At 55.4% G+C, this 25,255-nt stretch overlaps 1 protein-coding gene across 2 annotated transcripts in view; it reads left to right on the forward strand.

Annotated features, from left to right (window-relative positions):
- Window positions 1-1,982: 1,982 nt before the first annotated feature.
- Window positions 1,983-25,255, forward strand: part of STK32B (serine/threonine kinase 32B) — a gene marked incomplete at both ends in the record, with an annotated part of 145,438 nt that continues 122,165 nt past the window's right edge. For both annotated transcript variants that reach the window (XM_079781717.1, XM_079781718.1), the window contains one exon: window positions 1,983-2,034. In XM_079781717.1, coding sequence (XP_079637843.1) covers window positions 1,983-2,034 — 52 coding nt within the window. The remainder of the gene's footprint in view (window positions 2,035-25,255) is intronic.

Consider the following 25,255-nt stretch of genomic DNA (forward strand, 5'->3'; position numbering starts at 1 on the left):
ACAGAATAGCTCATTACCGAGTAAACAAGTGACACCTGTGTTGTGCTTGTTGTGTCTCAAGCACCAACATCAATTCATTTATTCCCCTAGCGACCCTAGGAGGGGAAGTGCTATTATCCCCATTTTACAGATGAACACACCGAGGCCAGAGAGGTCAAGTGGTTTACCACATTAGCCCCTTAAGAGTGTGGCAAAGTGAGATGAAACCTGGGCAGAACAGGGCCCGGAGCCCACACCTGTTACCCCGCCTCTTGAGGGAGGGCTGTGTCTCCTTTATCTTGGTTCAGTACCTCTCCTGGTGTGGACCAGGCACCCAATCAATGCTTGTTGGTAGAATGAGAGGCAAGAAATATTTACTGGCCGTTTGTGAAATGCCTGGCACTGTTTTCTTATCTGCTTTAATCAATATTATCTGACCTAATCCTCGCAGCAGCCTGGGCGTTCATATCAACCCTCCCAGTGCACAGGCGAGAACTCCAAGGCGGACAGGACGGGCAGGAAGTGGTAGAGTCAGGTCTGCCAACGAGGCTTGTCTGACCCCAGGCCCAGCTGTTGGGGCCAATCCTGCAGCTTTCGCTGGGGTAGCTGGGTGGGCTGTCTCCAGGTTCCAGCTCTTCCCTGTGATTTTGTTGTGTTCTACAGAGAGACCCCGCCGAGAGAGAGGAGAGAGAGAGAGAGAGAGAGAGAGAGAGAGAGAGAGAGAGAGAGAGAGATGGGTGGGAATGAGAAACTCAAAAAGAACAGTGTTCCTCCCCAGCATGGGCAGTGGCTCCCGGCGCCCAGCAGATGGCAGGATGTGGCTGAGGATTCGGCAGTCACCAGGGCGGGGCGGGCGGCGCCTGCACCCCGGGCTGCCTCCGGAGCGCCCCCTGAGGGTCCGCGCTCGCCCTACTTGGCCCCACTCGCCTCGGGGCGCGCCCGTTGCACTCCAGTCTCCCTTCCTCCCGTCTGGTCTCCCCACCGCCTGACGCCAGGGGCCCAGCACCCCAGAGGGGAATCGCCCCTTAATCAGACTCGGAGTCCGCACAGCCAGCCAGCCACTCCCGGGGAGAATGGTTTGGGGCAGACCACGCCCCTTGGGGGGCCTCAGTTTCCCCATGTACAACACAGGGGCCAGGATCCTAACAGGTCTGGACCCTATTTTTATTCGTTAAACACCTGGAAGCACATTGAGAGGAGAAGCGTTGGAGAACAGGTCTCACCCCAGGGGGCAAATAAGGCCCAGCGGGGCGTCGTGGGGACCCCCGGGCAGCCAGGACGGACTCACTCCTGACGGAGGAGCGCCTGAACCTCTGAACCTCAGTCTGCCGGGCTCTGGAATAGGGGCAGTGACTTTCCTAACCGCGGGGTGCTGTTTATAAAGCGCTCAGAGGGCCGAGGGGGAGGGGGGCACGGCGGAGAGCAGGTGCTCACAAATCGATGAGGGTTTGGAGAGAGCGCCCGACGCCGGGGGCGCGCACTCAGCTCCGGGGGGGCGGGGGGGGGGCCGCGCCCTCTCCTGCAGGCTCCCCCTCACCTTCCCCCTCCGGACTGAGCTCCCCAGGTGTCTGCGCTCCCCGTGGTGCCCGCCACGCCCCCCCAGGAGGTCCCCAAAGCTGAGCCCGCCGCCGCGCCCTCCGTGCAGTGTGTGTGTGTGTGGGGGGGTGCTGTGTCTCCGTACCCTCCCCTTCCTCCGCCCGCACCGCCGCCCGCCTCCCGCCGGCTGCAGCTGGTTGGCCCCGGTGCGGGGAGGGAGCCCCCGGGTTCCCGGGCGGGCGCGGCCGTCAGCTCAGCCCCGGGCGCCGGGAGGAGGGGGCGTGGCGGGCGCGGTCCCCGCCCCTGCGCGGCGCTCGGCCCCGGACGGCTCGGCGCTCGGCTGCAGCCTGGGCTGGGCGCATCCCGAATCCCGCACCCCGTCCGGCACCCCGGCACCTCGGCACCCCGCGCCCCGCCCGGAGCACCCCGCACCCCCGCGCCCGGGCATGTAGCAGCCGCCGCGGACTATGGGCGGGAACCACTCCCACAAGCCGGCCGCCGGGGACCGGGACGAGGAAGGTAAGGGGCGCCGCCCCCCGCGCGCGGCCTCGGCGGGTCCCTCCCCGCCCACCCCCTTGTCCCCGGCCTTCACCCTGCCCCCCCCCCCCCCGCCTCGCGGGGCTTCCGCCCGGGCAGCCCCTACGTTTCGGGGCCCTTGAGGGGCGGGTTCGGAGGGGGAACCCGAAGCCCGCCCTGGGGAGCAGAGGGAGGAGTGGCCTTCGAGGAGAGCCCGGCTGTGGCCTGGCCGCCGTGTCCGTGTCCGGGGGGACGGGGGGGGGGGGGGTGCGGGGGGAAGCCGGGTCGCCTCCCGAGCCCAGGCTGGAGGCGGCGGCAGGGGCGTGTGTGCCCGGGATGCCTGTGCCCTCGGGCCGGGCAGTGTCCGCGCCGCCAGCCTGGCCGCCAGGACCGCCCGGGAAACTTATCCTGGTCAAGTGCGTGGCTGCGAGGAAGACACCCCGCTGGCGGAGTGGGGCGCTGGCGGAGTGGGGCGCTGGCGGGGTGGGGCGGGCTCACACCTCACCTAACTCCAGGGGGTCCTCGCAGCCAGGGGCGCCAGAGTTCCGTATCTGGACTCGCAGAACCCCATCTCCCATGCTGTGTGTCCCTGGGCAACTTGCTTAACCTCTCTGAAACCTTAGTTTCATCACCTATGGGGTGAGGATCAGGATGCCACCGACTGCTCTGCGGGGCTGTTTGAAGCTGAGCTGCTCAGGGTAACGGTGTGAAAGGTGCCTGGTAAACCCAGGCACAGAGCTGGTCACATGTGGGGGTGATGTTAGCGCTCTGCCTCCAACAGCGGGGGGGGGGGGGGGGGGGGGGGTTCCTCCTGCATGGTCTCCGCCGCGTCCCCAGGGTGCCAGGCCGGGGCAGCAACGCTGGGAGCGGGAACTGTTCTCCCCCTGTTTCAGAGCTGGGAAAGGGGTGACCTGCGCGCCTCTCCCAAGGGGCAGAGCGGGCTGTGGGGCTGGCCGTCAGCACCCCAGGCGCAGGCTGGTGTGCCCGGTCATGGCTTCCAGAGCGGCCAGGGCGGGGGTGGCCGTCAGGGGCTGGCCCGACAGCTTCCTTCACAGGGACACGGTCACGCAGCCGCTGGGAGTGCAGGCCCATTCAGTTCTTTCTTCGCGGAGGCTCTAGCGTAGGGGCACTCAGTACTCATGACCGTGCCGACGGGCAGTGCGGGGGGCCAGTGCAGGGCATGGGGACCCCGTGAGGCCCAAGCCCTTCCTGGCTCTTTAGGGTGGAGCACGGGCAGGTGGGGATCCAGGAGCAGACAGAGGGGAGGTGGCAGGGAGGTGGTGGAGGCTCTTGTGTGTCCCAGGAAGAATTAGGACTCCATGGCGCTGAGCTCTTCCTCAGCTGCGTCCACACTGACCCCGAACTTGTCACGGAAGTCAGTGAACGTGGCCCTGATCCCAGCATTCGAAGGTCTGCCCTGCTATGGGACAGCCTGCTAGGGAGGGATGCCCCCTGGGGAGCCCTTTTGTCCTGAGAGACGGCACTCAGACCCTCTGAGGAGACACACTCTCTCCTTGACAGCTGGGGAGGATGGCGTGGGCCAGGAACTTCCTGTCCTCAGAACTGTTTTCCGCCTGTTTTCGGGAAGGGGTGTGTCTGAGTGTGCTCAGGCTGCTGTAACGACGCCGCACACATCGACGCGGCGGAGTTCGTTGGTGGCGGTGGCCTGGACGGCAGCAATTCCATTTCTCACTGTCCGGAGGCGGGAGCCCAGGTCCAGGTGCCAGGGCAGCCGGTTTCCGGTGGAAGGAACGCTTCCTGGCCTGCGGGCGGCCCCCTGCCCGCTGGGCCGTCACATGCACTGAGGAGGCAGAGAGAGATCTCTGGTGCCTCTTCCTCTTCCTTTTTTAAAAAAATATCTTTTATTGATTTCAGAGAGGAAAGGAGAGGGTGAGAGAGATAGAAACATCAGTGATGAGAGAGAATCATTGCATTGATCGGCTGCCTCCTGCACGCCCCCTCCTGGGGGATCGAGCCTGAAACCTGGGTATGTGCCCTGACTGGGAATCGAACCGTGACCTCCTGGTTCCTAGGTCGGCGCTCAACCACTGAGCCATTCCAGCTGGGCTCTTCCTCTTCTTATAAGGACACCAGTCCTATCAGATTTGGGCTCACCTTTGACCTCACTTAACATCAGTTATCTCCGTGAAGGCCCTCTTTCCAAATGCAGTCCATTGGGGGTTGGAGTTTCAACATAGGAAGTTTGGGGACCCAGTGCAGCCCATCACAGGATCCCTTGATGAGAGCCATGGACTCCCTTCTCTGAAGAAAGCACAGACTCACAGGTCACCCCCAATTTTAGGGCTTCCTGGTTCTAGCCTGGGTCAAAGGTCAAGCATTCAGTAATCCTCTTAGCATCTTTCTCTTTACGTGCAGAGGAAATTCACCTGCCTTGTATTTACCACTGTCTCTATCCTTTGTCCGGGAAATGAGCTTAAAGATATTTATTTATTGGCGCCCTAGCTGGTTTGGCTCAGTGGATAGAGTGCCGGCCTGCGGACTGAAGGGTCCCAGGTCCAATTCTGGTCAAGGGCACATGCCCAGGTTGCGGGCTCGATACTCAGAAGAGGGCATGCAGAGGGTAGCCGATCAACGATTCTCTCTCATCCTTGATGTTTCTATCTCTCTCTCCCTCTCCCTTTCCCTCTGAAATCAATAAAAAATATATAAAAATGTTTTTAAAAATATTTATTGGCAAAATAGCTATAGCTGGCATCACCGACCTTTTGATTTTCCTGCCGTAGTTCCTCATTCCAAAGGGGTCAGGGCCCAAGGTCAAACGCCCTCCTGGGCTTGTTGAAATGCAAGGTTAGGACTCTCTCTCCTCCAGGTGCCCGCTGCCAGCCCGGGGAAACATTAACCCACTCGATTTTGCCAGCATGTTTCTTAATCATTTCCATGTGAGAGTAAAACGCTCTTATTTGCCACCAGTCACATGGTGGAGACCACGGCAGTCTTTTCTGCACCCACCCTGTGCTGGGCACCAGGGACACGGAGACGATGAAGGCAAATCCCGCCCTCAGGGAGCGCCTCACGCCAAGAGAGCCAGGACGATGATGCAGGGAGCTCAGGGGCTGTGCTGTTGTAAAGGGGGTCCCTCACCCTGGAGCAGGGAGGCCCATGGGAGAAGACTTCATCTTGGACTCGACTCTTGTAGGGATGGCAGGAGTTACCAGGGAAGGAGGTGTTGGTACAGGGGGAAGGGTGTTTCAGAGGGATGGAACAGAACGCGCGAAGGCAGATAGTAAAGAGTTAATCATGGCTCATTGGGGAGACGGTAGGGGGCTTAGCACACCTGCAGTGTGGGGGTGAGGCTGGAAGGCACAGGGGATGAACCCTGAGTGCCTGGCTGGCTTTAAAGAGCCCAGTGGCCATGTGCTTGGACTTGATCGTATAGGCATTCTGGAGTCACTGGAGGGTCTAAGCAGGGGCGTGGCACGGTCCAGGAAGGGACATGCTCTCCCAAGCCAGAGCCGGCAGGGTGTTGAAAATGCAGGTGCCTGCCCGACCAGAACAGGTCTTGTTTGTAAGCAATTTAATGCAAGGTCAGAGCCGAAAATGTGCCATCTACATTCTGATGGCAAGAGTTTAGCCCGCGTCCCGATGAGATGAACAGCGAGAGTAACTTACATCGCACGGACTGCGTTTCAGATGGTGGGGATGGTTTTCATGACTCAAGTCTCAGAACCCTCATTTCCCTGGAGGGGTGACGGAGGCTCCCACGGCCTGTGTGGATGAGCCGGGGCTCACACCTGGGTCTGTATTATTATTATTATTATTATTATTATTATTATTTTAAATCTTCACCCAAGGAGTGAGGATATTTTTTTCCATTGATTTTTTTAGAGAGGGGAGAGAGAGAGGGAGGAGAAACATCAATGTGAGAGAGACACATTGATTGGTTGCCTTTCACATACGCCCCAACAAGGGCGGGGGATTGTACCTGCAACCTAGGTATGTGCCCTTGACCAGGAATCGAACCCAAGACCCTCGGGTGTGCAGGCCGATGCTCTACCACTGAGCCAGGCCGGCCAGGGCTCCGGGTCTGTTTAACTCCAGAATCTGGGACCCGACAGTGTCCCGTGGGCTGTGTCTGGAGGCCTGTGGGACGATCCGTCTCTCACAGACACGTATGAGCAGGCAGAACGAGACTGGCCTGCAGATCAGGCTCCCACAGGGTCTCTCCACAAACACGGAGAGGAAGATAACACGGATACATCCTGACAGCACTTGATCCTACGTGATCATCTCGGAGACCAGCTTCCCAGCACGTTTGTGGAGCAATCATGTCATAATACAAGGCTCGGGAACAGAGACAAAACCATCTACCATTTCACATTCGCGTCAGCATTGCTTTTAAGTTGTTTTTCCCCTTACTGCCTTTATCCATGTCTAGACACCTCTGTTGTTGTTGTTAATCCTCACCTGAGGATATTTTTTCCATTGATTTTTTAAAAAGAGAATGGAAGGGAGGGAGGGAGGAAGAGGGGAGAGAAAGAGAGAAAGGAAGAAAGAGAGATGCAAAAAAGACACATTCATTGGTTGCCTTCTACATGCGCCCCAATCGGGCCAGGGTTCCAACTTGCAATCCAGTTATGTGCCCTTGGCCATGGGCAAATGCTCTAACCACTGGACTACACCAGCCAGGGCCCATATCTAGACATTTTTATGTAAGTATACACCTACCACTAATAAAATGATTCCTGTTTTTTCCCTTAGCCTCCTATTTTAAGGAGTTATGTTGTTATGGAATCTTAAAAATTAACATTTTAATGGGTTTTAATATTCTATCCAATGGAACTATCACCATTTACTTAAATATTTTCTTTTTTTTAAAATATATTTTATTGATTTTTTTACAGAGAGGAAGGGAGAGGGATAGAGAGTTAGAAACATCGATGAGAGAGAAACATCGATCAGCTGCCTCCTGCACACCCCCTACTGGGGTTGTGCCCGCAACCAAGGTACATGCCCTTGACCGGAATCGAACCTGGGACCTTTCAGTCCGCAGGCCGACACTCTATCTACTGAGCCAAACCGGTTTCGGCTAAATATTTTCTTATTGCTTTCAGTTTTCCATCTTTATAAATAGTTGCATCAAAATTTTATCAGTAAAGAATTTCTCTTCCACCCAGCCAGCAAGGCTCAGTGGTTGAGCGCCGACCTATGAACCAGGAGGCCACAGATCGATTCCCGGTCAGGGCATATGCCCGGGCTGCAGGCTCGATCCCCAGTGTGGGGTGTGCAGGAGGCAGCGAATCAATGATTCTCTCTCATCGTTAATGTTTCTCCCTCTTCCTCTCTGAAATCAATACAAATATATTTTTTTAAAAAAAAGAGTTTCTCTTCTTTTCAAAGAATTCCTGAAAAGGAAGTGCAGGGAGTGAAATGATTGGATCCAAGGGACTGAAGACTTTCCAGGACTCCAGAAACATGTGAAATTATGTCCCAAGGGGCTTTTAGCCAACGCTGTATCACTGTATGGCCAGCGCCCACATTTGAGGGGTGTCGGTTTAGCAACCTCATAACCATCTCCGGGTATTCTCACTGTAGTGGCACGAGTAAGAGATATTAAAAATAAGTGTTGTCCTGGCCGGGCAGCTCAATTGGTTGAGCGTCATCCCATACACTACTAGCAAAAGGTGGCGGGTTCGACCCCCCGCCCTCCCCTTACCCCCTCCTCCCCCCCCGTCAGGACACAGTTGCAGGTTTGATCCCTCGAAAGGATGCGTGTGTGAGACAACTGTTCAATGATTCTCTCTCTCTCTCTCCCTCTTCCTCTCTCTCTAAAAAAAAACAAACACAATAAAAACATATATCCTGGGATGAGGATTTAAAAAATAAGAATAGAAGGGAAACCTTTCTGGATAGAAAATAAAAAATACCTCGCACTGTCCCCTGAAAGCTAAAAATAATAATAAGTGTGGTTTCTCTATTATTACCGGGCCAGGGAACGTCGCACGCGGCTTACAACATCAGAGTGTCTCCTTGGTCTAAATAAATAGCCAAGGAAAGTCGTTTTCCCGGAGCAATCGTCAGCTCCCTCAGGCCATCGCGTAACCCTCCCTAAGGGCGGTCATGCCTCCGGGACACAGTCTCTGGGCCTGGGGCTGTGTCACGGGACCCACAGAGCGGCGGACACCCCTGCGCGGCAGGATCCCTCCCCACCGTGTGCCGGCTTCGTCAGAACTTTAGGCAAACCCACTCCTGTCCCACCTGGGTGCCCAACATGTACCCACGGCTACTTGAGGCTAAGGTGGAATCCACCAGAAACATCCGGGAACGTTCGGAGTTGCTTGGGAAACTCGGCTCCCTGTAGAGCGTGTGCCCAGAGGTGGGGGCGGGAGCGATGGCTGTGAGGGTCCTGGGTCGATGGACTCGTTTCCATACTTGCGCGAGGCTCGTGCGAATCTAACGCAGGATTCTAGGGTGTAAAGCTTCGAGGTGAGGAGCCACACCTCCTTTGAAAAGGCTTGTACGTGAGGATTAAAAAAAAAAATGGCCCGAGAAAATGGCTCTAAGTCAGTGTGAGATGGTTTAGCAGAAACGAATGGCAGGATTCATCTCTACTTTTCAAAAGGTGCAGAAAATCGGGGTGGATCGGACACGTCTGAGACATGTATGGGCCATCTCCGTAAAGCGAGACGTGTCTACACACGGCTGCCTTTTGCTGGTTCTGAGGCACGCGTGTTCCGTGTTTGGACGGCTCTGAGATTGGGCTGTGGTTTGTGATCACGGCGGGCCACGGTGGCGTTTGGGATGTTGTTTTATTGTTTGCACGCGGTCTATTGTTCACACCCACCTGACAGGTGACGAGAAGGAATCACATCCCGGACTCATCAGCAGCATTCGTTCTCAGTGGCCCACACACGAATGGTGCGGCCGATGTGGCTGGCGTCTGGGTGAGAGGGAACCGCCCTGCCAGGCCAGCCTCCTTCAGGAGCCAACGACAGGAGGCAGCCGATCCACGGTTCTCTCTCATCATTGATGTTTCTCTCTCTCCCTCTCCCTTCCTCTCTGAAATCAATACAAATGCATTGTTTTTTATAAAAAAGAATAAATCTACAAATACCAGGCAGGCATGCCATTTTAAAGTTTCTAGTGGTAACATTATATAGGTAAAAAGATATAGATGAACTTAATGATCCATTTTATTTAACCCAATATACCAAAAATGATATGGTTTCAATGTGGGAGCAGTGCTGAGTTATAAAGGCGTTTTATTCTTTTTTCCTGTTGGATAGTGATGTGTATGATGTGCTCCCAGCATGCCTCCCGCTGGGCTAACTGCATTCAGGGTGCCCCGAGGGGCGTGTGGCCGTGGCTGCCACGCCGGGGAACGCGCCTCTATGTCCGTGCCAGCGTTTAATGCAGCGGCTCTCAACCTGTGGGTCGCGACCCACTAGCAGGGTCGCCTAAGACCATCGGAAAACACAGATATTTACATTGCGATTCATAACAGTGGCAAAATTACAGTTATGAAGTAGCAACGAAAATAATGTTATGGTTGGGGTCACCACAACATGGGGAACTGTATTAAAGGGCCGCGGCATTAGGAAGGGTGAGAACCACTGGTTTAGTGTTCCCGCCTCCTTCAGATTTGCCGGTTGGATGAGCCTAGCACGCATTTCCTTGTTGTTGTGCATCGCGTTTCCTGAGGAATGAGGCCGAGGTTTCCTCATGTGTTTCGTTCCCGCCTCCGTGACGTGCCTGCCTAGCTTTGGGGCCCTTCCTGCTGGAAGTCTGGCCGGGGGGCATGTCTGCGGGTCCTCTCCGCCGTCACAGGGCGGTGGCGGTGGGCTGAGCGGTGACGTTAATAACTTGGACGTATTCCTAAATGACTGCGACTCAATAACTTATTTCTCTAACGCCCGTTTCCTGTGGGCTCTGAATCCGTGTTCCTGGGTAAAATTCCACTTGGATGTCTCAGAAGATGGAAGGCCTCACGTTCAGATGGCCTTGGCCAAACTCACGTGCTTCCCGAAGTTGCCGCTTCAGCGTACGGGACCCCGATCTAGCCAGAAGCCAGAACATCTCGGGTTTCCTTGACTTCCAGCTCCTTCGCCCCCACAGATCCAATCAGGCGCCTGGCTGTGCTGATGTTACCCCTAAATACCTCTCACATCTGCCCCCGTCTTTCCAGCCACCCCACCACCAGCTCCATGCAAGCATCACCCCGTGTGGGGACCCCCCCGCCCCGCCCGCCCCCGCCTCTGAACTGTCTCCTGCTCGGTCTCTTGACCTTTCATCACATCCTCCACCCCACGTCCAGGATTATGGCTTCAGATCGCAGACACGATCAGGCTAGTCCCACCCGGCGTTCTTTAGTGGCTCCAGCGCTCCTGCGTCAAGATTAGAGCGTGATAAGGCCTCCAAGGCCTCTGGTCTGAACCTGTCTCCCCCCCCCTCCCCCCCCCCCCCCCCGCATCTCGTGTTCTCCTTCCCCGCTCGAGTTAGATGACTCCGTGTGCTTAAAGCTCCTGGCCCAATGCTGGCACGTGGTTGCTCCCCTGTGCCCTTAAGCTATTTCTGTTCTTACAATCCATGTTGTTATGTGTATTCTTATATCATGGGGGTGTTCCTTCCGTTCCCTGCAAGTTGCGTGGGCGGTCCTGCCCCAGGGCCTTAGCATGCACTGTCCCCCCGGCTTGGTTTTCTCCCTCTCTCCTGCTGCAAGCTGCCTTCTCCGATTCCCAGGCGGGTCCACACCCCCAGGGGCCTCCTCCGACGGCCTCGTGCCCTTCGTGGCGTGTATCGCGGTGGCAGTTCTGCACCTCCTCGTGGGAGTGCTTCGTGAGCGCCTGGCTCCCCCCGAGCCCCGAGTCTCCACGAGGACCCGGCCTGTGGCTGCGTCCAGGCTCTGCCCTCCCTCGCAGCTGCTGTCCCGGAGCGTGTGTGGGAAAAGACGGAGAGAAACCACGCTGTCCCCTGGAAAGGAGCAGGCTCCCTGCCGGGGTCTGACCGAGAGGCTGGGGACGGGGGCCCAGATTGCATCTAGGAGCACCTGCGCCGGGCCAGCTATTTCCGTGCACAGTTCTATTCGCTTGTCACGATAACCCTGTGAGCGGCGCCGGCTTCATTTTCTCCCCGGCACCTGGGGCTCTGCGGTGGACCGGGTTGTCTTGGGAGGCAGAACAGGGGTGCTTGTTCTCGCTTCTTTCCCTGGGACTCGGGGCAGCCCTTTCCAGACCCCGAGGTGTGCATCCCTCCTGCAGGATTGTTTTTGCCGAAGCTGCCCATCAGCTGCACTGTTATTGACCTGATGCTTTTTCTGTCCTGACTGATTTCACTTTACTGGGACCTCTGACGAGGGAACTTTACACGGAGCGGACAGATGATGATGATCTCTGAACGCATAATAATCTGGCCACTCAGTGTATATCCTATAGAATAAAAGGCTAATATGCAAATTGTCCCGTCAAGCAGGAGTTCGACCAGCAGGCAGGCCGGCCAACCGCCCATGTCCCCTCCTCCTGGCCAGGCTGGACCCCACCCATGCATGAATTCATGCACCGGGCCTCTAATACACACACACACACACACACACACACACACACACACACACACACACTGAGTGGCCAGATTATTATGCGTTCAGAGATCATCATCATCTGGCCACGCAGTGTACATTTCCAGCTTAAGTTGGAACAGACTCCGACTGCTCTAGAGATGAAGGAGGATGAAGCAGGACGATGCACAGCAGTGGAACGCTGTGGAGGAAGACACGTTGCCCCCTGGTGGACCCTTCGTGGCCACCTGCTCCGTGGATGCTTGGCGCAGGGGTTTATACTGAGCGAGCTGCCGGCGGTGCTGACGGCAGTTGTGTGGGTGCGGGCTTGGCAGCAGACAGGTCTGCAGGGTGCACCCAGCTCAGGTGCTGGCACCGTAGCCCGAAGGTAACGGCGGGTCCCCGAAGGAGGTGGCCCCACCTTGTACCCCCGTCCTAGGAGCTGCATCTGATGTTCCTTTAACCCTTCTCTTTCTCCCTCAAACCACATCCAGCCCTGGCCCAGCTTACAGGCCGGATACGGGCCTCTGCGCCCAGGTGTCCCCGGAACCTTCCCGCACGGACGCCCTTACACAGCCTAGTGGTTATGAGCACAGACCCTGGGGTTCCCTGCTGGCCCTGCCATTTATTAGCAGAGCGACCTCAAGTCCATTTTTTCACCTCCCCGACCCTCAGTTTCTTCATCTTTAAAGTGGGGATAACACGGTACTTTCTTCATAAATTGTTGGGAGGAGGAAATGAGTTGCCGTGTGTGAAATGTTTACTACAGAGTCTGGCACATATGACTATGTAAGGTTTATTCCATTAAATGGAACTCTGTGGCCGAAGAAGGTCACTTTGCCACAAAGCACAGATTTTGGGGTTAAAAGCACGGATTTGGGGTTTCATAGGTTCAAATCCTGACTTTTCTACCTATTGTCTGTGTAATGAAGGGTTCGGGTTCGATTCCCGGTCAAAGGCGCGTACCTCAGTTGCAGGTTCGATCCCCAGCCCTGGTCAGTTCATGTGTCTCTCACATCGATGTTTCTCTCTCCTTCTCGCTCTTCCCTCCTCCCTCCCTTCCACTCTCTCTTAAAGTTCACTGGGGGGGCGGGAATCCTCAGGGGAGGGTCATAAAAATAAAGTAAACGCTCAAGAAAGGGCGGCATGTCATAGGTGTTCCTCGTTGGATATATCTGCGTCCAGGGAGACACTTTTGTCCTTGGCGTTGATGTGCTGGGGAACACAGACGCCCCCACAGAGGCTTGTGGACCTTCTCGCCCCTTGGTCCCATGTCAGGTGCCGCTCACAGGCAGTACAGCGGGTCAAGTTCAACAGTCGTTGTGCGGCAGGATTGTCTGCAGGTCACTGACGTGGTAGAAGGCATTTATCAATTCCATTGAAAGTGTAATTATTTTTATATATTTTTTTAAAATATATTTTATTGATTTTTTTACAGGGAGAAAGGGAGAGGGCTAGAGAGTTAGAAACATCGATGAGAGAGAAACATCGATCAGCTGCCTCCTGCACACCCCCCACTGGGGATGTGCCCACAACCAAGGTACATGCCCTTGACCGGAATTGAACCTGGGACCCTTCAGTCCGCAGGCCGACGCTCTATCCACTGAGCCAAACGGTTAGGGCTAAAGTGTAATTGTTTTTAAAGCATCTTTTTAAACAAAATAAAAAAAGTCGCTGTGTGTCATCCTATATAATAAAAGCCTAATATGCTAAGTGTCCAGTTGTCCAGTTAACCATTCAACCAATCAAAGTGTAATATGCTAATGATATGCTAAGGCCACTCAACCGCTCGCTATGATGTGCACTGACCACCAGGGGGCAGATGCTCCAACTGGTAGGTTAGCTTGCTGCTGGGTTCTACCCGATTGGGACTGAGCTAGACAGGCCAGACACACCCTGGAGCCCTCCCGTGGTCCTTCCCCATAGGCCAACCTCCTGCATCCCTCCCCAGCCCCAATCATGCACTGGTGGGGTCCCTCAGCCTGGCCTGCGCCCTCTTGCAACCCAGGCTGAGTAACCCTCCCTCCCCTCAAGTGCATGAATTTCGTGCACCGGGCCTCTAGCATTCAATAAGTTCCAACACAAGTCCTTATCCCTCCTCTCCAGAGTGTAATTGCTTCATCATCCCCGAGAATCAAAGGGAGCTTAGACACACCTTTCCTGTGTTCACCAGAATTAGGCATTTGCATAGGACAGTGATTTGCATAGGACAGTGATTTGCATAGGACAGTGATTTGCATAGGACAGTGGTTTGCATTGGAAAGTGGTTTGCACTGGCATTTTAAATACTTCTTCCAGGAAATTACAAGTGCCTCTGATCTTTCTGGGGTATCACGGTCTTTTAGATTGAGGTTATAAATCGTTCAGAGCTTCTGTTGACCAATCCCTATAATTTCTGTGGCATGATGGGGAGGCAGAGAAATAAACCTGTACTGATTATATTTTTTCTTGGCCAGCAAATACGAAGCAAGGTCAGGCTCTGGGATGCAAGCTGGCACTGTGGTTTGTGCCGCGTGTGCCTCCCTCCGACTTGCCCCTGTGGGCCGGCACTCGCTGCCCCTCCTTCATCTGGGTTCCCAGTGTTCATTTCTGTGGGACACCATCTGTACATTGCACTGTGTGCCCTGGATGTAGCCTATTTTAGATAGAATTTTGTTTGCTGAATCGGTGGATCCTTTCACTAGTTCCTCAAATCTCTTTATGTCTCACTGGTCCCTTTTCACTTCCCTGGGGCTGGAGAAGTGGCCACTGCTCATGGCCTTGTTGGGGCGTCTCTGTGTGTGTCACTGCGCTGCGACCGGACCTGCCTCTGTGGAATAGACACGCCCCAGCCTGTGTGTCTCCCCCCGAGTGCTCCCCCAGCTCCTGGAAAACGGGGAGACGGGCGTACCCTGACCAGCCAGCACGAGGGGACGGACTCGGGAACTCTGATACTTCCCGGGCACAGAGCATTTCGAAGGCTTGCAAAGAATGACGTGACGTTCAAGGAGCGTTTTTAATGGCATAAAAATAACTACAAATAAAAATCACATTCACGGCAAGATTCTAAGGACGAAAAAGAAAATCAGATACTCAAGATGCTCGACAGAGCTGTGCTGGCGGAAGTGACTGCCGAGGGCCGGAGTTAGGTGTTTATTTTCCATTCCTTTACATGGTTTTGTTTGCAACATTTTTTTTTTTTTTAACGCTGAGAACAAATTACTTTCTTTGTTGGGAGAAATAGCTTGTGCTGAAAAAATGGAAGGATGCTTATCTGCAGGATGGATTCAGTTCACTTTGTTCTGCGGTTTCATCAATTGTATCGCTAAGCCCTGCCTCAGGCCAGAACCTCCTGGGGTTTTTGTTGCTGCTGAGTCCGCCTTTGGTCCTGCCCCAGAGGACACCCTTGCATCTTGCATCGCTGACCTGTAGGCCCCAGCACTCCGCGTTCCCATCTTCAGGCGATGGGTGAGGTGGCAGGGGGGGGGGGGGGGGCTACAGCACCATTTACAACAGCGCAAGTGGTGAGAAAAGCACAGATGGGTGTCTGAGTTCTTCTTGTGCATCAGCTCAGCATTTTCCCGAACGTTCCCGAGACCCAGGAGTTTCCCAAAGTTCTCTGTGAGCAAGTGTGTCTGTGGCCAGGTGAAGTGTTAGTTAGGGAACCCCTGCCACATGGGGTACCAGCCGAGGCCACAGGCTCGGTCCTGCTCTGGCCAATGTCTGCCTCTGGCACTTACTAGTTGGGACGATTTACTTCGTCGCCTAGGCCTTTGTGTCCTGGCCTATGGAGTGGGAATGGCATCATACTACACGGTGGTCTGAGTCAGATGGGATAAGTAGACGTGTTAGCACCATTCCTGGCCCACGTGTTACCTGCTCTTATCTTTTTTTTTTTTTAATCCTCACCCGAGGATATGTTTCTTTATTGATTTTAGCAAGAGAAGAAGGAGAGAGAGAGAGAGAGAGAGAGAGAGAGAGAGAGAGAGAAACATCTATCGGTTGCCTCCTATATGCGCCGGGGCCAGGGGCGGAAATGGATGGAAATGACAACCTTGTGGTGTGTGGGACGATGCTCCAACCAACTGAGCCACCGGCCAGGGCCCTGCTGTTAGCATTTTTGTCCCGTGGAGACATGCAGCGTCTCTGGGTAGCGTATTGCAGACCCCAGAATCCCCGCTGGAAGGCCAGGTGTGTGACTCTATTTCAGCAGCACGTCCCTAAGTCACTGCCCCGGGATCGAGTACCAGCTCCTTCCCATCACCAGCGTTCTGGAGAACACGCCCTGGGAATGAGCTCTGGGTAATTCCAAGGAAGCACACGGCACAGGTCAAGTGCACCTCAGCCACGTGCAGGACGGACATCAGCGGCACACGAGCGGAGACTCGGAGAACACGCAGGAAACGTCAGGATCCGCTTCTTGGAACTCTGGAAACGAACCCCAGCTCTGCAGAAACCCAAGGGGTACTTACGGACTCAAGAAAAAACAGCGGCTCTTGGTCTTAACAGCAAGCTTCGCCGCCTTCCAGCTCACCCCAGCCCCTTTCCCACGCCCGCCCTGGGCGACGGCCTTGGAGCCAACAGCCCCATTCCCAACCCCCGCGGGGCCCAGGGCCCAGCCATCTGCCCGCTCCTGCAAGAGGCCTGGCTGCCAGCTTCTCGTCACTCCCCTGCCCTGGGACTTGCCCGTGGCACCCGGGCGGGGGAGGGGGGGTGTCTGTCACAGTCATTCTCTGGCTAAGGCTTGGTTCCTGCTGCCTGGGGCTCAGAGATAAGGACCTGCTGTGCTTGGTGTGGGCAGATGCTGGCGAGTTAAGAGACCTGCCACTGCTCAGTGGCCCTTGAGTGGTTAGAAGTCTTCGTGCTTTCTCTCTCCCTCTCCCTCCCCCTCTCTCTAAAGTCAATAAAAAACATACAAAAAAGAAAGAAGGAAGCCCTGGCTGGTGTGGCTCAGTGGTTAAGTGTTGTCTCATGCACCAAAAGGTCACCCTTTAATTCCTAGTCAGGGCACATGCCTGGGTGCTGCTCGATTCCCAGTAGGGGGTGTGCAGGAGGCAGCCAATCAGTGTTTCTCTCCCTTTCCCTTCCTCCAAGATCAGTAAAAACATATTTTTAAAAAGATCTTCGTGCTTTATGATGGGCAACATGTATAATGTATTTCAGTGTCCACTCTTAATAGAACGGTTATGTAATCGGGGCACGAGACAATGAGATGCTATGAATCGTTCACAGTAACGTTTGTTGGTGATCTTGGTGGGAGGTGTTCATGATGGGGGAGAAGGCAGGTTGCAAACATGAACTGAACACAGCTACTGCCAGGAATTTTACCAGTCATTGCCCGGGGGGCGAGTTTACGAACAGCATTCATTGTCTTCTCTGTACAGTCCTTCATTTCCTTTTCATTTATTTATTTTTTATTGATTTCATAGAGGAAGGGGGAGAGAGAGAGAGAGAGAAACATCAATGATGAAAGAGAATCATTGACTGCACAGGGGATCGAGCCCGAAACCTGGGTATGTGCCCTGACCGGGTATCGAACCCTGACCTCCTGGTTCATAGGTTGAAGCTCAACCACGGAGCCATGCCGGCCGGGCCCCTGCATTTTTTAAGTAGGGAAATATTTTCTACCAGGAGCCTGTGCCATAACTTCGTAGAAAAATATTTAACACGCTTCCTAACGCTCCTAAGAAAGCTAAAGCCTTGGGTCTACGCTAAAATATCCCTTTAGAACTTCCAGACAGTGGATATGAGGAGCAGAGTGAGAACGATCTTCGCACTTTAGGATTTTCGTGCGTTCTGGTGAAAAGGATAAAACATTCTCTCTGTGCTCGGCGTGGCGGGCTGTGTGCGGTGCGGGGAGCAGCAGGCGGTCAGTGGTTCTGCAGGCCCCTCGGGGGGGGTGGGGTGACCACGCAATCCAAGAAAATGGACCTCCCGTGTCCGGCCCTCCAGATGGCGTTTTGACAGCAGAGACAAAACCTTCCCGCAGTCACAGCCCGCGTTCTGCTCGCCAGACTTCCCCGTCGCCCCCGGACCCGCCAACGGCTGCTTTATCCTAGATCAGTGGTCGGCAAACTCAGTCCACAGAGCCAAGTATCAACAGGACAACGATTGACATTTCTTTTGAGAGCCACATTTTTTAAACTTAAACTTCTTCTAACACCACTTCTTCAACATAGACTCGCCCGGGCCGTGGTATTTTGTGGAAGAGCCACACTCAAGGGGCCAAAGAGCCGCATGTGGCTCGCGAGCCGCAGTTTGCCGACCACTGGCCTAGATCTTCACGTGGAGTTGGAGGGGGGCCCTTCACCAGGCTCGACGCCTCGGGGTGTTCTCCATTGGTAGCTCTTAGACACTTGGTGCCCCGGCACCTGCTGCAGCCCCTGGGGAACAGCGTGAGGTTTCCCTGAGGTCATGGGAAGGGGAGGGACCGCGACCCCTGACCCCTAGCAGACAGCACTTCTGTGCTGCCACGTCAGGAGCTGCCACGTCAGGAGCCTGCGTGACTTGATGGGCAGGAACACGGCAGCGAAGATGAACACCCACAGCCACCACGTCACCTGCGTGGTGCTGGCCGCTGTGACGGGAGAGGGCTGGCCTTGACTGAGCTTCTGCCGGGTGCCAGGCTGAGCCCCGGGGAGGCACATTCCACCATCGGCGACCCTGGGAAGCGTCCCATCTCCACGCCAGAGACGGTGAACTCGGAGCCGAGGAAGGAAGGAACGTACCCAGCTCACCAGTGGCAGCGCGGAGAGGTGACCCTCAGTCGTCCTATCAATATGACATTCAAACAGTCAAACCCGTGGCGAAGTTTTGTGTTTATTTGAGCCAAACTGACCACGATTGCCGGGAATCAAAACCTCAACGGGCTGGGACTATGCTCCGGAGCGTGGCGGTGTTGTGCCTTATTTTATCAAAAGAGGAGACGGGGCTGGGTCACATGAAATCCATCGGCGATCGATGAGGGAGGCGGGAGAAGGCAAAGGGGGAACCTCTGGGATTGGATAAAGAGTAAAGTGATGGACACGTGCTTCTCTTACTTCGGGGGTGCGGGCTAGGTACCAGTCACCAGTGAACTCTAACCGCGAGGGGATTTGTGGTCTCCACGGAGCGGCGCCTGTTCGGGGAGGTCCGGGAAAAGGGAAGTTACTTCGACATTCAAAGCTACCCTATCATAGATGCAAAAAGACAATCGGCTCAGGTACGGTAAAGATTGGCCTTTTTCAGGGAAGATGTTGGCCCAGGACCGTGGTCGGCACACTGCGGCTCGCGAGCCACCTGTGGCTCTTTGGCCCCTTGAGTGTGGCTCTTCCACAAAATACCACGGCCTGGGAGAGTCTATTTTGAAGAAGTGGCGTTAGAAGAAGTTTAAGTTTAAAAATTTGGCTCTCAAAAGAAATTTCCATCGTTGTCCTGTTGATATTTGGCTCTGTGGACTAATGAGTTTGCCGACCACTGGCCTAGGACATGACTGCCTCCCAGAAACTGCTTTTCGTTAAAAAGTGTTCATTTGAGCCCTAACCGGTGTGGCTCAGTGGATAGGGCATCGGCCTGTGGACTCAAGGGTCCCAGGTTCGATTCCGGTCAAGGGCATGTACCTTGGTTGCGGGCACATCCCCAGTGGGGAGTGTGCAGGAGGCAGCTGATCGATGTTTCCCTCTCATCGATGTTTCTAACTCTCTATCCTTCTCCCTTCCTCTCTGTAAAAAAATCAATAAAATATATATATTTTTAAAAGTGTTCATTTCAGACCTCCCTTTGTGGTGACTTTAGGTCTGAGTTTGCAAGGCCGCCACGCAGGCCTCCCCTGAGCTACTCAGGCAGCACGTGGCCCGCTCCATCCACAGTTCTGGTCCTGAAGACCTCAGCTGTTGCTTCTGGTCCTGCGGCCGCTCCACGTAGGTGGCATCTCATTGCATCCGACTGGCTGTCTGGCCCGTGGCACTTGCATTGTGGGTGGCAGAGGGACATGCCAACTGCGCTGCCCTCACCAGGGAAGCCTGCCTGGTTCCCGCCTGATGCCAAGCGGAGGTGGTCACACTCCCTCGATGTTTGTTGAGTGACTGAGTGATACGCGTCCCACGCACAAGCCTTAAAAATGGTGCAGATGCTCCCGCTATGCTCCTGTGTTTGCGTGAATCTACTCTTATCACATGAGCTCTGCCTCCTTACATGGTAAGACCACAGTAAGCACTGTTGACTCTGTGTACACCAGACCCGTGGAGCTCACTCGTCTTGCTTGACGGAAACCTTAGGTCGATGGTGACTAACTCCCCATGTCCTCCTCCCCCAACCCCCTGCCCTCAGCCCCTGGCCACCACCAGGCCACTCTTTGATTCTCTGGATTTGACTGATTTAGACACCTTATAAGAGGAATCGGTCAGGAGTTATCTTTCTGTACCTGGCTTATGTCACTGAGCGTAATGTCCTCCGGCCCATCCGTGTTGTCACCTGCTGCAGAAGCTCCTTCCTTTTGAAGCCTGAGTCATGTTCCCCCGTGTGTGTGGCCGCGTTTCCTTACCCTAACAGACGGGCATTTCTGAAATCAATGCAGATCCCTCTGCTGATGGCCACTCAGCTGTTTCCACATCTCGGCTAGTGAGTCTAGCCAGTGAACACGGGAGTGCTGGTATCTCTTTGAGATCCTGGCTTCAGTTATTTTGGATGAGCGCCCAGGAGTGGGATGGCTGGGTCATATGGGAGTTCTATTTCTCACGTTTTGAGGAATCTCTACCCTGTGTTCTGTAGCAACTGCACCCGCTTGCATTCCTGCCAACACTGGGCAAGGGTTCCAGCTTCTCCACACCCTCGCCTCGCCGGCACTTGCTGTCTTTCGTGGTTGTGGTAGCAGCCAACCTGGCAGCTGTGAGGGAACGTCTTGTGTGGGTTTGAGTTACGTTTCCAGCACCAGTGGTTTAACACAAGATTAGCAACATTGAGGATTTGTTCGTATGCCTGTTGGCCACCTGTATGTCTTCTTTGGAGAAATGGCTATGCAAGTCCTTAGCCCATCTACCTAATAAAAGAGTAACATGCTAATTGACCATACCTTTGTGATGACCACAAGCCAATCAGGAGTGAGTATGCAAATTAACCCAACAAAGATGGTGAGTTAATTTGCATACACAGGCGCCAAGCGGTTGGGGGCGGGGCGGGACACTTGCATCATAGCCATGGCGATGACACAGGCGTTCCGCACCACCCCAGTGGCTCTGGGCCTCTGTGCAGCATGGGAAGGCGGAAAGGCGGCTCCAGGCCGGAGAGGAAAGGTGGCTCTGGCCAGAGTGAAGACAGTGCTGGCAGCCAGGGGAAGGAAGGCCCATTCTTGCACGAATCTTCTTACATCGGGCCTCTAGTTTTTAATAGGTTTGTTAGTGTGTCTTTTGTTTGTTTTTCTATTGAATTGTAAGCATTCCTTATGTATTTTAGAGATTAACCCTAATCAGATTTTTCTCTCCATTCCAGAGGTTGCCTTTCTACTGCGCTGATGGTTTTCTTTGTCATCACCCCCACTGCTTTTTGTTGGCTAAGTCAAATCTACAAGCCTGCTCAGATGCCAGGACTGAGGAAATAGTCTTGCCCTGGCTGGGGTTTCTCAATGGTTACAGTGTTGGCCTGCCCACCAAAGGTTCAATTCCCGGTCAAGGGCAGGTACCTGGGTTGCAGGTACCCATCAGGGCATGTGCAGGAGGCAACTAATCAATGTGTCTCTCTCACATTGATGTTTCTCTCTCTCTCTCTCTCTCCCTTCCTCCCTCCCTCCCACTCTCTCTAAAAATCAATGGAAAACTATCCTTGGGTGAGGATTAACAAAAAAACAACACACAAACAAGAGAGTAGACATTATCTTTTGATGTGAGGCGCTGAAGAGCCGCCGTGCAAAGGGTGTGTGTGCACAGAGACGCGGAGAGAGGGTGTTGAAGCCGAAGCCGGCGGCCTGGAGCAGAGACCGTGTTCCCTCACGCGGAGCAGGGAGGAAGTAGGGTGTTCGGATCTGCATGTATTATCCACGCGAACGACAGGCCCGGGGAGCAAGTGCACCCCTGGGGCTGTCCGCCACCCCAGTGTCACCTGGCTGAGAACCAGAGCTCTCCCCAGGTTGGAAAACCCCGTCAGCAGCAGAGCGGGTTGAATGCGTCCTAGGGGTGTACGAGGATGCGGGGTGCGTGCGCGTGCGCGAAGCGTTTGGGACGAGTCTCGTGTGGACCAGGTACAGCTCACAGCGCTTCTGTAAGGAGGGATGCCCGCCCCATTTTCCAGGCGAGGAGACGGAGACTCGTCCAGGTGAAATCGCTCACGTAAGGCTACCATGGCTCCTCGGGGTGGGCAGGACGCCAGCTCCGTGTTCTGGAGCCACGGCGTGTGGCTCTCCCACGTCCCAGCTGCCTCTGTGTTTCAGCAGGTTTCTCAGTAGCTCAGTTGTGTCCCCCGGTGACTTCACAGTGTGGGGTGAGGGACAGCGCATCCTTGTCCTTACGTGATTCTGGGACCCAGGACAAGAAGATGCTGCCAGATTCAGCATCGACAGGCATGTACATGTTAGTACCTACTGTGTGAAAAGAGGGCGTAGTAGGCTCCCGTTTCTGCCCTAATTACCATCCCCCGTGGTTTGATACAAGTTTAGTTTCTTCGCGTCTGGAGGCCAGAAGTCCGAAGTGGGCCTCACGGGGCCTAAATCAAGGTGTCCGTGGGGCCAGTTCCTTCCGAAGACCCGGGAGAGAATCCGTGCCTTGCCTTTCCGCACGGCCAGGCTCTGGCCTCCGCTGCTGCATCACCTGACAGACTCCTCTGCTCCCCTCGTCACACCTGAGGCCCCTGTGGTGACGTCGGCCCACCTGGACCGCCCAGACACGCCTCCCCATCTACAGGTGCCTGATTAGCAGCTGCCATTCATCCCTTGGTCCGGTGAGGTAACGTTCACAAGCTGCAGCAGTTGGACCATGGGCATCTTGGGAGGCCTTATTCTGCCCATCACGGAGAAACGGTGCTCAATTGGGGAGCACAGATGAATTAGGGTCTCTAGTCTCAAGAAGTTTGCAGTTGGCTGTGTGTGTGTGTGTGTGTGTGTGTGTGCATCGGCTCACAGCTAAGTGGAGTTAAAGGCAGGAGTGAAAAGCATACGGCAGGGCTCAGTGTAGGGTTAGAGGAAGGGAGAGGAGGGGGCTGCTTCGAATCGGGAGTTGGGGCATCGAGAAAGGCTTCGTGGAGGAGGTGGTCTGAGAACTTGGCCTCGGAGGCTGGTTGCCATTCCAGACGGTAACGTCGGTTGGGAGACATGGTAGGCAAAGGGCACGGCCCAGAAGCACAGGCACCACCAGCAGGATGAGGGCGGTGCGAAGTCATGGCCCCTCCCGGCGGCCTTCAGGGGACAGACGTCACAGGAGTGACCTGTGGGCACCTGCATTTCCAGGAGGGCCCGTCCCGGCAGCGGGGGCAGCCACCACCCTGCGGGGACCTGTGCTGGGTCGCCAGCCTATTGCTTTTCTGCAGAAGCCGGATATCTGGATTTTTATGTGAAATGTTCAGACTTTAATGGTTAGTGTCAAATGACGTTTTAAAAAACAACCCTCAATAGGCCAAATAGAAGTCAGAGCATTTCCATCTGCAACCTCCGATGTGAGGCACAGACAGGTTGAGTTACTTGCCGAAGGTCACACAGCAGGGACGCTCCGCCAGCGTGCTCGGTGACCCCTGGGTTCTTGATACCATGCGCCAAATCCCACGGCGATGAGGAGCATCCTCTGGAGAGGAGGATAGGCAACCGGCACGGCCACGAGAGGTGTCCACGCCGGAGAAGACGGCCGCTGATCGGCGAGATGGCGCCGTAGGAGGCGCTGGGGAAGAGGACGGGCTTTGTTTACACCCGAGGTGCTGTCCTTCCGGGAGACCTGGGGCGCCTCGTGGCCTCCGGGAGGGGCTGCCCTGCTCCGCTGTGTGGGGTCTGGTGCACGGATCCGGAATTTATCTCTTTCTGGGAGACAGAGGGTAGGGCTGGGGAGGGAGGGCGGTAAGAAGAAGGCACAGGAGAAGGGAGAGAAAGAAGAAAGAAACACTGAAATTACCTCTTTTGTTTATGCCAGTAGGAAAGGCATTTGGCTCACAAAAGGGGATGGATAATTGGGACCATTATTGATCTGAAAGTTCATTGGAAATTCCGTTGTTTTTTCAAGACCGGGAGGATAGAAATGATTCATTTGTCATCGTCTCCGATAGCACAGAAATTCTATCCCATCTTGTACCCCAATTACGGACTACAATGGCTTCGTCTTCTGAAAGATTTTCTTCTTAAACACAAAGCGTTCCTCTCATTTGCATGTCTACTCCCTGGGGCTGCATCACGGGCTGCAGTAATGACATTACCACTGAGTTCCCCTCGGAAGGGAGTGGCTGTGGATTGGCACCGAGGCGTGTGCCTCGTCAGCAGCTGCCCGCACCGTGCCGCCCCGGTCCGCAGATGCATCTCGCTGGGTGCTGTGTGGCGGTGAAAACCCGGGCCCTCGGGTAACAGAGGCCTGAGTTCATTCATTCAACCTTTACTGATGAAGTAGCCTGACCTCCATTTGCTGGGAGCCATCCCTGTTTTCCAGAGCCTCCTCAGCTCAGCGTCCCCTGGCCGGGTTGCTCAGTGGTTAGTGCGCTGACCCGGGTACCAAAGGGTCTCTAGTTTGATTCTTGGGCAAGGGCACGTACCTCGGCTTTGGGTTTCATCCCTGGCCCTGTGGTCACGGCGCCTGCGGGAGGCAGCCAGTCCATATGTCTCTCTCACATTGACGTTGCTCTATCTCTCCGCCCTCCTCCCTCCCTTGCACTCTTTCTAAAAATCAGTGGGAAAAATATCCTCGGACGAGGATTGGAAACAAGTGTCCTGGCTCTAACACTCGAGTGGGTGGTCGTGCTCATCGTGGGCTCACTCTGCACCAGGCACTGCCCTCCGCTGGCGGGACGGGCGGGCGGACGGGCGGACACAGCCCCGCCCTTCCCTGGGAGACCCACCTCACGGCGCAGGGACCCCCTACGGTCCCTGCACGCACCGTGCCTCGGTGTCCTCCTCCTCGGGGCGCAGCTGGCCGCGTCTGCCCGGCGAGGGTGAGGTGAGGATGGGTGGCCCGTCGCCTGAGACGCGCCTGGCCGAGTCCCCGGCGCGGAGAGCGAGCCGGATGCCCGGCAGTGGCAGGGCTGCTGGCATTTCTCCCGAAGGGCCCAGCGCACGTCGGGGCAGAGGCTCACTGAGAGCTGGCCGCCCGCGAGCGCCCAGAGGACAGACTGCAAAGGCATTTTTGATCCGTTTGTTTGTTTAACGGTAACGGACATGTTTTCTACTAACGCGCCCAGGCTCCGAGCTGGTGCTGGGGCCTCGCTGGTGGACGAGAGGCAGCCCCCCACCCCTGTGCCCAGCGCCGTGGCCGCCGAGGCGCGCTGTGCAGCGGTGGGTCTGTGTTCGGTGAGAGGGTCAGGGCGGCTCCCTGCGATGGCTGAGACATCTCCAAGTTCAGCTGGTGCCGCCCTAACCCCCGGGACCTCTGGACGTGACCTTCGGCGGGGAAAGGACCTTCACAGAGGTGATGGGGCGAAAGGGAGGCCCTCAGGGGGGCCCCGAACAAGGGCACTGGTGTCTCTACGGGACCCAGGCGTGCACACAGGGAGGAGTCACGGGAAGACGGGGGCGGAGATTGGGGTGATGCGTCTACAAAGCGAGGCACAGCAGAGATGCCAGCAGGTGGGGCAGAGGCCTGGGCA

Source organism: Cnephaeus nilssonii (assembly GCF_951640355.1).
Source record: "Cnephaeus nilssonii genome assembly, chromosome: 1".
In the NCBI taxonomy this organism is placed as follows: domain Eukaryota; kingdom Metazoa; phylum Chordata; class Mammalia; order Chiroptera; family Vespertilionidae; genus Cnephaeus; species Cnephaeus nilssonii.